General features: G+C 38.4%; 3 protein-coding genes across 5 annotated transcripts; 2 read left to right on the top strand and 1 right to left on the bottom strand.

Moving 5' to 3' along the window:
* Positions 1-3325: 3325 nt before the first annotated feature.
* LOC108754225 (E3 ubiquitin-protein ligase UBR2) lies at positions 3326-10754 on the bottom strand. 3 transcript variants are annotated; one of them, XM_018496392.1, is made up of 3 exons: positions 10188-10754; positions 9536-9753; positions 3326-9457 (listed from the first exon to the last, which is right to left on the bottom strand). In XM_018496392.1, exon 3 carries the CDS (start codon positions 9422-9424, stop codon positions 4019-4021), a length of 5406 nt encoding a protein of 1801 aa, XP_018351894.1. In that variant the 5' UTR covers positions 9425-9457; positions 9536-9753; positions 10188-10754; the 3' UTR covers positions 3326-4018. The 3 variants fall into 3 exon arrangements, with proteins under 3 accessions (XP_018351894.1, XP_018351884.1, XP_018351903.1); XM_018496382.1 differs by having other exon boundaries at positions 9548-9753; XM_018496401.1 differs by lacking the exon at positions 9536-9753.
* On the top strand, positions 10750-11783 carry LOC108754236 (probable prefoldin subunit 2). The gene is made up of 3 exons (XM_018496414.1): positions 10750-10898; positions 11084-11207; positions 11286-11783. The coding sequence occupies exons 1-3, from the start codon at positions 10750-10752 to the stop codon at positions 11466-11468; spliced, it is 456 nt and encodes a 151-aa protein (XP_018351916.1). The 3' UTR covers positions 11469-11783.
* A 146-nt stretch (positions 11784-11929) lies between these two features.
* On the top strand, positions 11930-16927 carry LOC108754276 (cullin-5). Its single transcript, XM_018496475.1, has 11 exons — positions 11930-12508; positions 12947-13153; positions 13269-13451; positions 13543-13684; positions 13756-14070; positions 14179-14654; positions 14743-15006; positions 15116-15271; positions 15367-15647; positions 15840-15963; positions 16073-16927. The coding sequence occupies exons 1-11, from the start codon at positions 12494-12496 to the stop codon at positions 16265-16267; spliced, it is 2358 nt and encodes a 785-aa protein (XP_018351977.1). The 5' UTR covers positions 11930-12493; the 3' UTR covers positions 16268-16927.
* The last annotated feature ends 9 nt before the right edge of the window (positions 16928-16936 follow it).

The raw sequence follows: 16936 nt of genomic DNA, 5'->3' as shown, positions 1-16936 counted from the left end.
TTCTAGTGAATTTGTTTACTTTTGTAATTTTTATCTTATTTCAAGATACACAATCGATCCCCTGAATTCTTTATTTTATGGAAAAAAAAAGAAACGAAGAACATTGATTGATATATTTTCTTATGTATTACGTCTTATGTGGTATGCAAGAGTTTGTGCTTCCCGCTTTAAGCGGGGAACACACTCTTGTATGGCCTCATTTGTTAACCATCTTCAGAGACAAATTAATTTTATAATTACAATACCTACTAATTCCAGTGAACTATCTCCACATACTTACGGAAACTTCAATATTGAAAAATGACTTTAATTCCAGTGAGCCACCTCCATATACTTACAGAAACTTTAATATTGAAAAATGAAATAATTTTTTAAAATAATTTTGTCCTATAAAAATTAAGCACAATTTGGATTGTCATTAGTCATTTTTCAATATTAAAGTTTCTGTAAGTATGTGGAGGTGGCTCACTGGAATGAATTAGTTTGTAGGTATTGTAATTATAAAATTAATTTGTCTCTGAAGATGGCTAAAAAATGAGCCGAAATATGTAAGTGGGTTATTTAATAAAGACTTTTATGTTGTATCCATATTGTTTGATTTGCCCAGCAAATAAGAATAGATTAAAATGGATTGAAATTTTTTTCTATCCGAATGCACACACACACACATATTTTAAATAGCGAATACTTTTTTTTATTTAATTGGATTCAATTGGATTCAACTAGATTCAATTGGATGAAAAACTGCATTTCCTATTTAAAATTTTGAATTAAACAGTATTCACAATGCACAGAAAAAGCTAATATTATTTTTAGATTGAAAGACATAGAGATATGCTCCATGCAATTCCTATAAATGAATAAAAATGCATTTAGGATTAAAAAGCATTCATTTTAACATTCGTGAATCAACATTTTTGAAAATCTGAATCCATTTCAATTCATTTCAATCCATTCTCGTTTGCTGGGTGCGTAATAATTACCGCACCTCACTCCTATTGCCCTATTTTGCCTCTTTTCTTTGTGATTAGTAAGGAGTTTTTATAAATTAACTTATATTTAAATATTATAATAAAAAGTATTTCGATTAAAATCATACTTTTTGAACCCAACTATTAATGCCTTTTTTTTTAAATTCATATTTTTATCTTCCTAAACCGGTATTTGTTTTTTGGGTTTTTTTTTGTAATAGAGGTGATTTTTTTAAATAAAATACTGTTTTACTCTTATTGCAATAATACTTCCAACTTCATTCATTGAAATAATGATACTTTTTGCAATCAATGATTATGAAATAATTTTTTTCTTAAAGCTCATGCTTTTCTTTTTCTTAAACAATACTTGTTTTTACTTTTTAATTTTTCTTGGAAAAGATATAATTTTTTGAACAGAACACTGTTTTACGCATTTTTCTAAAAGTTTTTTTTCACATTTTTCATAACTTTTAACATTGATATCGAAACCTTTTCTTCAGTTTCTACAGATATGGATTGCGTACAGTTCGATATTTAAATTTAAAAAAATTAATTAAAGTCTAATAAAATTAGTGAAAAATAGAGCAAAAAGAAAAAAGCTTTGGGTCTCAGTCGCGTAAAAGAATAAATTTTGGACGTGTAAAATTGGCAAATCGTATCTTACAATAAAATTTTTAATCATATAAATTTCTTATTTCTAATATAATTTTTTTTCACAAGTCAAAATATTGATAATTATATTTATGTTAGGAAATAGACTATAGAGAGCTTACTGATAGCCTAATCGTTAATTAAGTTTATCGTAGTTATCATAGGGAAATAAAAATATTAAATTTTGTTAATAGATTTTTTTCTTCTTGAGGAAAAAATTAATTATATATAAATTATATTAAATTGAGATTTTTTTTATCTATAATAAAATAATTTCCTTTTTTTCTCTCCAAGATTAATTTATTGAATTCTAAAGAATATAAATAACGTGAGTTTGTATAAATCAATCTTTTTCCATGCATCTTACATTCTCGTCTCGCAAGCAACGTTCGAAGAATCGAGGGAAAAACAAACGTGTGATGTTGTAAATATAAAGCAGCGACAATGCATCTTGCCATTTCGATTAATATTCTTCCAGAATGAAACCGCAAGGTAAATTCTTAATTCTTAAGGACTATTTTAGCGATATCAGAACTTTCAAGTAATACAAATGATCCTGCGGCATTTGAAATTCCAAAAGATATATTTATTATAGAATCTATCTATCAAGATCTTCCAAGATCCAGCATTCAAATAATTTATACTGCATTTCGAAATTATTATTTCCGCATTCTGCAGTGTTGTAGTAAAAATACATCTAAATCAATGTACAATTAATGACGTGTATACGTCCGCATTAATGCTGTTGTCCATAACAAATATAATTATGCAACTCGTATATAAATATATACGTATCTTCACAAGTACCTCAAAACTAATTGATCATTGCATTATCATCTAAGCGACCTAATAATGTACAGCGGCACAACCTTTCGTGCGTATTGCTAGAAACACCGGGTGCAAGGCATCGTAGTTTTGTTTAAACAATTCCAGGTATAATGATGAAAGCAATAACGTTGTATAATCCCTCGTCACGACGATGACCTTCGCGAAATACGATACAATGATTTTCTATCAATAGCGACATTCGCGTTAAAGATGAGGATCCTAACGAGGGGGACAGAGAAAGAAACGTAGGAAATTAAAGATTGATTAATCTGGTATAGAATAACCAGACTGTTACAAATTGTCCTCTTGTAGCGAATCGCAGTATACACAAATGAAAGATAAGCAGCACTCGGTAAAATCACCCATCTTACAATCTCAATATTTACACACTTCTTCTAATAACAATAATCCTAAAAATATCTTCTATATTCAGTTACAGATGTACGTAAGAATCAGTTGAATCGTATGAATTGAACAAACGAGTCAATAGTCAAATACGACGCCAGAGCTTCAATCTCCCGGAGCGGTTTGTTAACATCGCTTCCAGTAGCGTCTAGATTCTAGAAAAAACTAGCGACGAGAGATAGAGATAGAGATAGAGATAGAGATTTAGAGATAGAGAGAAAGAAACAAATATTAAGTTACGTATTATTTATTTCACACACCACTGAAATTTGTATTTAAAAATTACTCCATCTGATAATTGCGAATTCTTCTTTTTTATCTCATTTTTTCCTTTCCACATTTTATCTACGTATGAATTAACGTCAAGTGGGGACGAGAGCGGGAGAGAAAAAAAGGGAGAACTCGTCGACCTAGAATAATTCGCGAATGCTAAAAATTATAAAAATCTTAATAGCGTTTGCTTTTTCCCCATACGTCGTACGATGCTGTTATGCACAAAAATATCAAGACTCCATGATTTTTACACGGTGATTATGTGGATGAGTGTTGCCTTTTTGCTCATTGTTCTAGGTCTTCGGAGTGATACGGAACACAGGCTTATACGCGCAGAAAATTCCCAAATTTTCACAAAAAAAAAAAAAACAAATGATTTAGTCAAGTACTGGGCATTACGTTAGTCACGAACTTATGCATCTACAAGCAACAAAATACGTATGCAACAATTTTTGTGAATAAATATGTAAATAGAGCCGTATCTTAATTTAGGTAACAGATAATTTTAACAGATAATAAAAATTTTGTTAACTTCAAAAATATTTTAAAATTGAAATTTTGTAAATTCTGAAACCGCGAAATATCGATAAACTTTAAAAAAAAAGGCAATTGCAACGCGTAGGGAAACAGGGGAAAGAAGGGGGAGAGGGAGAAAACATATCCAATATTATTTTTAAATATATATATAAAGCTATACTTTGATGCGCGTGCCGAATAAATTAATTTTGTCGATTTTTTGCAAACGCGGATCGAATCGTGGACGATCAACAATCAATATTTAGGCTGCTACGTTCGCTTAAGCGTAAGAATAAAATCTTTTCTTACATTTTTTTTTCTTTTTTTTGTCTAAACGTCAGATCTGTGGCATCATAGGGAATCTCATGGAGTTATAGATGCTGCCACTGGGTCGGCAACAGGTTGTTTGAGGATTGTTCGAACGCCCGGGTGACGGACTCGTGGATTCCATGACCGAGCCATAAGCGGTGCAGCCGCTGGTACTTTTCATGGCAGAGATGCAATGGATTACCGCGCCGTAAACCCTGATCCGTCTCACCGTACTCATCGAGATACGGCGGGCAAAGGAAGGAACCGCGATTAGGCGTGCGCAGGAAAAGGATCTCACATTCACGTACACGTAAAAATATACCAACGCCGTAGCCGCATTTGTTCGCGTGGAACGTGCACGCGCCTACCGTTGTCTTGTTGAAATCTATCTGGCAACAGTAACTCTGCGAGCACAGCATCTCGCCGCAGACCAGACACATCGTTGGATTACGTGAGTCTTCTCGGTCCCTGTTCGGACAAGTGAACTGGGATATCGAGTTGATGAGCTCACTATAATCCTCCGGCAAATCTATCAGCTTGTTCACCTTCAATGGATCCTTGATAATCGTCACCTTCCTTTCGCCCGACATGTGATTCCAGATGGTAGAATGTCTTCGCCATACAGCCATCAACTTCAGGGAAGTCTCTAGATGAGAATAGATCAAAGCGTCGCAGGTGGTGGGTAATCCCAGGTACTGGCAGAGTTTTTCGTACGTATCACCATGCACTTCCGTCAATTCACTTAGCGGCGGTACGTCGGTCACATAATGAAAATAGATAGCGCAGCATCGGAGGAAGGGTCGACAGGCGGATTCCACTCGTCGCCATACATCGCTGGCTTTCTGTTTGTCATAATGCACACCCAGAATATGGAACAGGGCGAAGTCCATTTTGGTTTCGATATTCTCATCTTCGTTATCATCGTCCTCCGTCTCGTTACTATCTAATTCCATTACGTCAGCAAAGTCAGATGTATACAGGATTTTTGCTACGTGAGACAGGAATACGAGCTTGAGCATATGCGAGTCAAACACATCGCCCGTAATGATGGGGGGCGAATTTGGGGTCGTCTCGTATTCCTTCGTGTGAAATATGCTCGGCAGCGAATTGATAAGCGGTACTAGTACGCCGAATGGATCGATATCGAAGATACTGGGTCCAGTGGACGGTGCCTCTATCAACATCGTCAATAATGACGCTGCATAAGTTTTGATTTGATCACGCTGCGACCAAAGGTTTGCACGGTTCGAGAAACTCGCACCCAAGAGGGCTGACAATCGCACGAGGCTCTTGAGACTGTCGCTTTGTCGAGAGGTCATGGAACCCAGCAATGGCTTGTTCATATCCCGCAACAGGAATTCTATCGCATGGATCGTGTATGCTACTGACTTCCAGGCTAACAAAGGCACCTTCGAATCGCCATCGATACTACCAAATCCCTTGTATGTAGTTTTTGCAAAAAGTGAAGCGTACATGTTGATCATGGCCTCCATCCTTCGCGCGAGATGTGGTCCGGATCGCGAATACTGCGCTTGAAATGGCTCCCAAGCACATCCAATCTCTTGACGAAGGACTTTCATAGGATTGACTATCTTTTCATCCTCCAATGTATCCTCGTCCCTCTCCATGCCAAATTTCCTATTCGGCTTGCAGTCTAACGTGAGCGCCATTACCTTCATCCACGTCTCGAAAGTGATATTCGGCTGAGGTTCCGGAGTCGGTTGCAATATTCCTAAGGGTGGTACAAGCAGGAGAACGGTGTTGCTGAGACATTCACATAGCGGACAAAGATATTCATGATTCTCTGCGTCAAAACTAGCTTGTTGCCGTGATCTATAAGGTCGCCGGTTCTCCTTAGCGAGTACGTTATCGACATAATCTTGCCAGCAACGAGCGTGCATCACGTGACCACATGTGCTCGTATGCGGTGACACGCCCAATTTCGCTGACAGGTATAACGGATCGGGCTCTTGAAAGTCGTCACGACATTGGCACAACACGGTGGATTGCTGAACAAACGCAGCCAACACCATTGCCGAACCGGTTTCCGTTACTGTCTGATCCTCTTGGCATAGAATGCAAGTGTACATTTTCTGTTCACACTGCCTACTAGTCTGATTAAGACCGACGGCAATACCTTCCTGAGCAGGATTACCTTCCTGAGAAGAGGCCTCCGTTAAATCCATAGCCGAACCACAACGAGCGCCTGTTATTTTGACGTCCACACTTGCTACATCAAACAAAGTAGCATTCTTCTTCATGAAATGCTTCTGCATTGCTGCCATTTGTGCCATGACCTTGGCACGTTTCTGAGCTGCCATTTTTGTTCGCCATTCCTTATCCGTTTTCTTGTTGGTGTTAACATCATCGCCTGCTTGCTGTTGCTGCTGCTCGAATTGAAGAGGCGCCGGACTGGTTTCTTTCCCAGACAAACTGGCAACCTGACGATACTTGGCTAAAACCCATGTGAGTAGATCCTTGTGAGCTTCCATGCGCGGACTACTGGTCAGATTTTCCAGCAATTTGTAGATCTTCCATTTCGCTGCTCGCTCGGGAAACGCAAGGAAAGGATAGTAGCCGGATTCTTGTTCCTGTAAAGCATAGCCGATCAAATACAATACCTTGTGCACCTGTGGCTCGGAGAAACTCCTAGCTATGAAATTAAGTGCGCGTTCCAGAACAGTCTGCATGATGTGAAGCATAACGTCGCACTGCAACAGATTTGCTACCAGACTGAACGATTCCGTTAGTCTAGGCAGCTTCGGTGGTGGACAACATTCCAGCTCTCCTTGAGCTTTCCGCCGCTTCCGTTGGACTTCCTCGGACTTGCTATGCTCTTCTTTCGTATAATGATAAAAGAACACATTGTATTCTGAATACAAATGCGGATTGAGTTCGTACACACCCTTTGCCGACGTATGTACTGGTTTCTTGAACGTCGCTACTTCGCGTATTATTCTTTCCAATTCGATCTGGACATTGTGCATAACGTCCTCCGGTAACGTCTTACTCAGTTCAGAGTGCGAAAGCGGTTTTATACACAATTGCTGTATGATTTCCTTCTTGAGACGATCATCTGTGGTCACCTGACCAACTCCGGGAACGTATCTTTCGCCAATGATCGTGATGAGCAAGCCCAAAAACTCCTCCACTAGATTGATTGTCTGCCGCAGCCTATCTTCCTCTGGATTTTTTAAGGCATTTACCTCGAAGTCTGGTTGTACCCAGTTAAGAAGATTAAACCTGTTTAGGACATGAATCAAGAATTCGTTGCTTTCTATTAGCGACGCGCCAACCTGCAATAAAACGATATCTCGATCCAACATCTCGCTACGGCATTTGACATTGTGATAAAAATATAGTTGATTCAGCAAAGAGTAACCGTTCCGCCGCCACATGCCCGCGTGCACCTGCGAAATCATGGCCTGTGCCGTCAGTACAGGATCAATGATCTGTTCAGGAGTCGGTTTCATTGAGTTGTTAAATTCAGACGAATGAAAGTGTAAATTGTATTTTTCCAGATGCAAGAACAGACCGGCGAGGAATCTTGAGAGCGGTAGATGGATAGAAACTGGTTCGGATGCCACATCGTATTGCAGACACGTTGCGCTATGATTCGCTAACTCTCGCACCTGGCTTGGCGATTGCTCATTTGCCTGCTGTTCATGTAATTTTTTCAGAAGAGATCCGAAGGATTTGATCAGTACAACTCGGTCCGAACTGCACCACTCCAAGGCCAATGTAATGACTGGTGACAGTTTTATGTGCAGATTGAACGCCGATTCCCATTCAGGCTCGTATTCCATATGCTGTCCTTCTTGTCGACGTACCGCGTCCATGCATTGCATGTTGGAAAAGAGATTGAATAGTAGCGAGAGACCTTGCAAGAAGCCACGTCTCAGATCATCCGTCCATTCTTCTGGTTTTGCGCTCAGCAGATATCGAAGGTCATAAAGTATGAACTGCGCCCGCTTGAAGTTATGGTGTGGCATATTCCTCTCAAACTCAAATTTTCCAGCAGCGTTACATCGTCGGGAGCTCTCGGACATAAACGTGGTTAACAAGTTGAACAGAGCCTCGTGCTTTGCGATGAGCAAATGTGCCAGGGTCGGTACGGTGAACAACTGAACAGAGAGCGAAACGATCGAAAATGAATGATCGTGATCGTCCTTAATGAAATCCTTCATAACAGATCCGTAATTATTAGTAAATACAATAGAAAGCGCTTTTTTACTCTCATATTCCATGAGCATTCCGTATATAAATAATCTATGCCATGCTGTTCTGGCGGATTTCCACAGTTGCGAATCTCTCGTGAGTATGCCCTGAACAACTGACTGATCGGGCAGTTTCGTGTTCAGAGCGATGTTGCTAAACAGAACACGAAAACCCTCACAATGACTTATGAATTGTTGCAACCATTTGAGCAGTCTTATAGCAAACGTCTGATGGGCGACTACGTGACTATGGAGAACAAGTACCTTGAGTGGTCGATTGCTATGCCTATACGTGAATTTCTCTACCTCACCTTTCAAGTCAGTGCATGGTTTAAATCCTGAGCATTTTATCACGGTTCTACCTTCTCTGTCAACACCAGTCACATATTCAATAGCTTCTTTCTGCGAACATTTGAGAACGCGCATGAGCATGTTTATCACCTGATCAAAGGTATGATGCTCATCATTGAAAAGCACAGTGCAGTAAGTATCGAAAATATCCAATTGGTCGAACGCATACGGATAAGATGCTGATGCTGTATCTTTAATGCTGAGACTCGGCGGTAATGATACAATGAACCTCAGAGTCAGCAGTTCGTAACAATAATCCAATAATGCTTCGAAAGTCACTACTGCTCTCTCCGCAATATCACCAGGCAGCTTATTACCACGAGACTCCTTCGTCAGGGTTCCTACAACATGCGTCTCACAGAATGGCTCATTTTTCCAGGCTTCTGTGTCACCGCAGTCACAGCATCCGCCTCCATTGGACGTGCCCATTTTGTACTTATGGTTTCGATGAGCTGACTGCTTGAAACAGTCGACGCACAGAACGCACGTAGAGTCCATACCGCACTCCCTGCAACTGTAGGTTGGTTCACCCATCTTGAACATTCTGCCACATATAGTTGGTGGATTATCCATTTTAGCAAGCTCCTTGAGAATCACCTGTGGATCACCACCACAGATAAATTCCTCCAGAGGTCTCAGAAGCATTCTGTTTGCTGTGTCTTCGTCAATAACCCATTCCAGACAGTTGCCGTTAAGCTCTGGAGTGTATATTTTTGGCACCCAAAGTCTCCAGTATTCTCTAAAGTTAATATTTGTTAATACTCCCTTATTCATCTTCTCTGTCCATACATCTACACATCGTTTGCTTGTATCTGGGAATACAGGTCGTAACGAAGCAAGATTTATCTCTTCAAGGACCAGAGGTAGATGCTGGTTTTCTTCTGTACTTTCACCACTCATTTTGTCTCACTTAAATTTGCCGCGTAATGTATACTGAAACAGTAAACACAAAAAAAAACAATAATTCATAAAGAAAATTATCTGTCAGAGGAAAAAGATAAATATACATACATAAGTACTAACCAACAGGACATACACAATACAAATTATTGATATAATCCAAGCACATTTTAAAGTGTCTTTACATGGCTAATTCGATCAATTCTTTATCACGACAATACATGGCTACAATTTCAGTAGCCTTGAGTCTTTCATCAGAGGTTCAGATAAGTACTCTTGTGGAAAATTCCTATTGCACATACATCACCATCTTCAGCAGCTCACGAAATCTGAAATCACAGCCATTTATTGTGAGCCACTCACGTGCCAAACGACGTTTAAATATGGTGTCTGCACTTTTAAATATTGCCAGAATATTCGTCGCGAATTTAACGTTTCTCTATATAACTACATATATACATATATATATATATATATAGCATACACACACACATACACATAAAGGAAACGCGAGATCCAGAGCCAAAAGCGCGATGACACGGATCGTAACGCATATTACTGTACTGCGTTGCAAGCATCTCGTGTGTGTGTGTGTGTGTGTGTGGGGGGGGGGTGCGTGCGCGCGCGCGTGTGTATATGTGTATGAGCGATATATCTCGCGGATTAGTCAACGTTCAACAAAGCGAGGGCAGAGTTCTCCTTTTTTTGAAATATCAAGCGAAAAATTTTTTGAAGCGGTTATTTTCGTCGATGGGATACTCACCGTTGTTGACGAGCGGGTCAAGGTTAATAAAAGGCGTTCAGATCGCGGACTCTTTGTTCCCCCCGCGAACGATCAGTTTCACACTACCACTCGCGATGACAACGATGACAACGATGTTTCGCGAGTCTACGTTCACGTCGTCTCGATGTGGCCAGACTTCGTCGTCCGATTGTCAACCTCACAAAATCGCACTCTATGCAATACGCGTGGCCGCGAACGTTGACATTTCGTAGCGAATTGAAACGAACGATTATCCTGCGCACAGCTGCTCGGACGGTGATGCTTCAAAATGGCTCGTGACAGTTCTTAATTTTCCTGGGTTTTTAGGAAATTTCGAAAAATTATTTAGATTCAAGTTGGCTGCCCTTTTCGCAAAAAAAAAATATAGGTAACTGAAATGACAATCTTTACAAATTCCCTAGAAACAGGATAGAAAACCTAACACCCGTATAGCAGTTGTCTTGCTGTGGTTCTGTGTCTTGTCTCTTGTCCCGTCCACCGTCGACGACGTTGTCTAACGTTGTCCGAATATCGTCGTAGTGGAACTTTCGAGATTCCTAATATGGCCAGTGAAAAAAAACCGGCGAAGGCGCCGTCAAAAAGAGAGAAAACTGCCGAGGAAATACTGACGGAGTTCCAGTCGCTCCGAAATGAGCAGAGAATGCTGGCAAATAAACTGTCCGAGATGGAGATGGAATTGAACGAGCACAAGTATGAATCCACCTAACCTACACGCTTGCCTTTTTCCTTTTTGATAATCGAAAACGCTTCTGCGAACGCGACGAGAGCTTACGTTTTTTAATTTGGCGAAATTCAGTCGACAATGAGAGACGAGGGTCGGCTAATATAAAAACACGTGACTCGTTGCCATCCCACTAATACAACTGATGTTTTAGAATTGTTATCGACACGTTAAAGAATGTGGATCCCAAGAGGAAGTGCTTCAGGATGATCGGCGGGCTTCTATGCGAGCGTACGGTAGAAGAGGTGATGCCTGCTCTGGTAACGAACAAAGAACAGGTGTGACTTGTGCCAACATTATTGTCTCCTCTTGGACCAAAACGTTGAACATGTGATAATATTTAAATGTGTTTTCAGTTGATGAAAGTGATAGACGCTTTAAACGACCAGGTGACAAAAAAAGGAATCGAGATAAACGAGTACAAGGAAAAACACAACATCAGAATCAGAGGGCAGGATGATTTGCAGCAACAAGAAGAGGACAACAATAATAAAGAAGACAAGAGAAAGGCGATTGTTGTGAATCCCATTGAGATTTAAGTGCACTAAATATAGGTTCTTTTTAATATTACATATTAAGGCATATTGAGATGTGCGTGAATTCTAGTTTGGATAAGTACTTGACTTTTGAGTTCATTTTTAAATTAGCTACCATATTTATTTATTATACCGTCTTGTATATGCCACATCACTTTGTGATGTCATATCGCTAGACGTTTGTTACACAAGTGTATTCGACCAAAAAAGAATATTTTAAATTCTTGTAAAAATTAGGTTTGTACAATTCTGCAATTAGGCCTCTCGACTACTTGTATCTTTGCATCAAAAGTCAAATAATAATGTAACATTCATACATTTGTCCAGTAATTAATTTAAAATGTTCATTTTTTCACATATTTTTTAAATCATATGCTTGCATATCTTTTTGGTTGACTATGTATATAAGCACATACAGATAAATCGAAAAAACGACGAGAACAGTTTCGGAAAAAAAAAAACAACCGAGAAAGCAATGACGCATTGAAAAATTTTCGATGGAAAATTCATCCATCGAACATGAACGATACGAGACTATCGTAAGTTGAAACCGCCATATTAATTCTCGCGAGATCGTTCAATCGCGCGGAACATTGCATAGGGAATTGTGCAGGAGACTTGCCAGTTGCGCGCGCGAGAGGGAGGGATTTTGTTGCGATCGCACAGTGTACGCAAGTACTGGCACGCTAGCTACCCGCAGGCGACAGGGAAAGGGAATCCGATAAGACCAGATAACACGCGAATTTATTTTTCCAATCCGGGGACGACGCTCCAGGATTTGTCCGCACACTCCGCGCCAGAAGGGCGAGCGATTGCGGAATCCTGGCGCGATGTGGCCCGCACTACGTCGTGTTTCACGCTAATCTAAGGTTTCGTCATTATCTCCTGACCTGTCCCTCCTAACAACCCTCGTCGACCGGCAGGCTCGCACGAGCAGCACGAGCCTGTTCGTGCGTATGCATTAAGTGCATGTCCATTGGCGTATAATTCTGCGAATCCTGGTGGACGGTGTTCGTCAAGAGTTTGTGATGGCGTTGTTAAAGGTTAGTGGACATTGAATAAACAAATTCCTGTGAAGAGGCACCGACCTCGAGGGCTTTATCCATGCGATGGTCGACGTTTATCTTACTACGGATTGTCGCGATAACCGGGGGCGCGTCCCAACTGTACGAAACTACGAATATCGCGATTCGAAAGATTTCTTTTTTATTTATCGCAATGACGATTCAGCTTAGGTTGTATTCAGATTTCCACCTATGTGTTATCCAGATACTATTTTATTCTTGTTGTTTACTGAATATTAAACAAGGATAATATGATATCTAGAGAATACATGGGAATCTGAACGCATCTTACGTTTCAACGATTAATCGGATTAATCGAATTCACGCTGGATATCAAGCATTATTCCTATGACTTTGTGTTTTCTGCTCCTTTCCCATATCTTAATCACTTATTTGATATGCGGTATTAATATTTAGGATAAGACACAATTTACATTCGAGGACAAATGGCCGTACATGCGTCCAATTATATTGAAACTGCTCAAGCAAGAGCCAGTGACGCAAGGCGAATGGCAGGATTTGTTCTATTCCGTTCATGTATGCCTCTGGGATGACAAAGGGCCTCCCAAGTTACGTGATGCTCTGCAGGAGGATATAATGGACTTTATAAAACAAGCTCAACTGGTAAGAGAAAGGGAGTTTATTTATAGATTAAGATCAAGACTGTACCTTCAATATCTTTTTTATATATTTTAATAAAATAAACGAATATTATACAAGGTTGTAAATTTTTGTACAGAGAGTTTTAGCGCATCAAGAAGAACAAGCATTATTGAAAGCGTACATCGCCGAATGGAGAAAGTTTTTTACTCAATGTAATTATTTACCAACACCATTTAGGCAACTAGAAACGTATCTCGCAGGAAAAACTAGTTCTTCCAGTGCGCAGAAGAAAATTCAGCCCGACGACATTGTTAGAAAGGTAAAAGACTTAAATACACTTGATACATGATATAATTAATATTTTGTAATAATTGTAATATTGTATGATCTTATTCCTCTCTATTATATAGCTAATGTTGGACAGTTGGAACCAAAGTATATTCAATGAAATAAAACAAAAACTCCAAGATGCAGCCATGAGATTAGTACGAGCTGAAAGAAATGGCGAGGCATTTGATTCTCAACTCGTTATCGGTGTCAGAGAATCTTATGGTAATAAATGAAACATTCATAAATTTATATATAGCAATTTTTTTTTTATTAATAATGGTATAATGCTTTAGTGAATTTGTGTTCAAATCCAACGGACAAACTCCAGATATATAGAGAAAATTTTGAAGCGGCGTATATACAAGCCACTGAAGCATTTTACTGGATAAAAGCTCCAGAATATCTGTCTGTGCATGGTGTCGAGAATTATATGCGTTACGCCGATTTGAAGTTAAGGGAAGAGGAGGCACGCGCTCAGAAATATTTGGAACCAAATTCTGCGAGTATGCAACGATTAACGGATTGTTGCGTGAAAGTGTTAGTTGCAACTTTCAAACCAGCGATACTCGCTGAATGTCCACGAATGATTCAACATAATCAAACTGATAGTAAGTAATGAAAATTCATAATGTAATTTTTTTATGTCTTAGTTTATGATTAATTTTACAATGCTGCTTCTATGATCGGTGCTTATTAACATGAATAAATAATTGTAGAACTTCGCCTCATGCTGAAATTAATGGATAGAGTACCCGACGGTGTCAATCCTATGTTGAGAAATCTGGAAGAACATATTGCGAGCGCAGGTCTAGCGGATATGATGGCAGCTGTAGACGTTATCACTCAAGATTCAGAAAAATACGTGGAAAGACTGTTAGATCTTTTCCATAGATTTTCCACACTCGTTAAAGAAGCATTCGATGATGATCCACGGTTTCTTACAGCACGAGATAAAGCTTATAAACTCGTTGTGAATGACGCCACGGTATTTAAGTTAGATTTGTCTACTCGGCAGGGCTCTGGAATCTGTTGCGCATCCATTTTAAATAGTAGACCTATTACTAATAATAATGGACTAGCCGAATCGAAGTGTCCAGAACTCTTAGCAAATTTCTGTGATATGCTTCTTAGAAAAACACCACTCAGTAAAAAACTAACTACTGATGAAATTGAAAATAAATTGAAGGATGTGGTCAGTATACACAATAAGATAACTACATCTATAGAAGTTAGAAATCAAATGTTTTCTGAGAAATTTATTCTTGCATTTTTTATTTTAGTTGTTAGTGCTAAAATATGTTCAAAATAAGGACGTATTTATGCGTTATCATAAGGCGCATTTAACTAGACGGTTAATATTAGATACGACAACGGATTCGGAAAAAGAAGAAAATATGGTAGATATGCTTCGTGAAGTTGGCATGCCCGCGGATTTTGTTAATAAATTAGCCCGTATGTTCCAAGATATTAAAGTATCTCAGGATCTGAATCAGCAATTTAAGGAACAATGTCGAGCTGCTATTGCAGATAGCATAAATATTAAGGTAACATACTGTTTCTTGATAAATGTGCGTGTTTTCATTTAAGATTAGTATAACAAAAAAATAGAAAAGATGTTAGAGGTATAAAGAAAATCTGCTATATTTTTTGTAGATTCTTAATGCAGGTGCGTGGGCCAGAGGTAGCGAACGCGTCACCGTAAGTTTGCCACTACAACTGGAAGACTATATTCCGGAAGTCGAAGAGTTTTATAAAAAAAAGCATAGCGGAAGGAAATTGCAATGGCATCATCATATGTCGAATGGCACGGTACTTTACATATTAATAATTCTATCCGTATTCATTACTCCACAAATCTAAAACATGTTAATCTCAATGCATATTTCATGACGTGAATGTTTCAGATAACATTTGCAAATAAGGTGGGGCGATTTGATATAGATGTGACGACCTTCCAAATGGCAGTATTGTTTGCCTGGAATCAACGACCCAACGAAAAGATCTCTTACGAGAACCTCCGGTTGGCTACTGAGCTTCCGGATCCCGAGCTGAGACGGACTCTGTGGTCTTTGTGTGCCTTCCCGAAGTTAAAACGGCAACTTCTTTTGGTGGAACCGCATGCCGCTACCCCGAAAGATTTTGCGAACGATACGAGATTTTGGGTTAATCAAGAATTTGCTATTGTGTTAGTATTTATTTTTATATTAATAAGAAATATGATATATTTCAAATTATAAATATGAATACGTATGTTTAATTGATTTGGTTTGATCTCGTTTGTTTTTCTAAGTTTAATATTCATAAGTTATAACACGCATTTTAATTCTGAAAATAACTATATTAACTATTTTAATTAATTGCGATGTTTTTTCGTTAGAAAAAATGGCAAGATGCAAAAGCGAGGAAAAATCAATTTAATAGGACGTCTTCAATTATCAACAGAACGTAGCAGAGAAGAGGATAATCATTGCATTGTACAACTCAGAATATTACGGGTTCAGGTATAAACTTTTAATTTTAATAAAATAAAGTAGTTAAATAAAATATGATTGATGTTTATTCAATTTGATTGATGATTATGAATAATTCTTATCTTTTGTGTGATTATAGGAAGCTATCATTACGATTTTAAAGATGCGCAAGATGATCACTAATGCACAATTACAGACTCAACTAGTGGATATATTGAAAAATATGTTCTTGCCGAGTAAAAAGATGATAAAGGAACAGATCGAATGGCTTATTGAACAAAAATATATTAAGAGACACGAGGATGACATTAATACGTTTGTGTACATGGCATAACACGGGATTATATATACATGCGAGATTATTCTATGGCTAATATTATATTTTTATAAAAAAAAAAGGATTTAGTTTTCTCGTATGTGAGAATACGTTCGAGTCCGTCGCATTACGCGATTATGTTTCACCTGTTTTCTTACAGTGCAGTGGAAAGAAAGAAAGGACGATATACTATTGCATTAAAATTTGAAATACGAAGTATCGATAGGACAAGTTGCAATCACCTCCACCCGACAATTGCCGACTTATTATACGTGTGAATAAAGTGAATTGTATAGAAAAACTGGAAAAATGTCGCAATAATAATAAGAAAGATGTACAATATCGTATCATGATGAAACTAGCATTTATCGTTTATTTTGGCATTGATTTATATTAATTTAAATAGAGAAGAAAAAGTGGGTTAAATTAAAAGGAGAATTATATATGTATATACATACACATCGATGGCATATTACTACAACTTTAATCGTTTATACTTCGCTAAAAAGATATTCCTGAAATGTTTTTATATTTCTTTTCTCGAATCTACTTGTATGAATATACAAGCAGAATGTAAACTAAATTTGTCAACTTAAATCTGTTGTACATTATTGACACGCTGCAACAATTTGGCACTAAAAATATCGATAAATCCTTGCACAAATCTGAACGACAGTGCACGTATAT

The sequence above is a fragment of the Trachymyrmex septentrionalis genome, unplaced genomic scaffold (assembly GCF_001594115.1).
Source record: "Trachymyrmex septentrionalis isolate Tsep2-gDNA-1 unplaced genomic scaffold, Tsep1.0 scaffold116, whole genome shotgun sequence".
NCBI classification, from domain to species: Eukaryota; Metazoa; Arthropoda; class Insecta; order Hymenoptera; family Formicidae; genus Trachymyrmex; species Trachymyrmex septentrionalis.
This window is presented reverse-complemented; position numbering and strand designations above follow the sequence as displayed.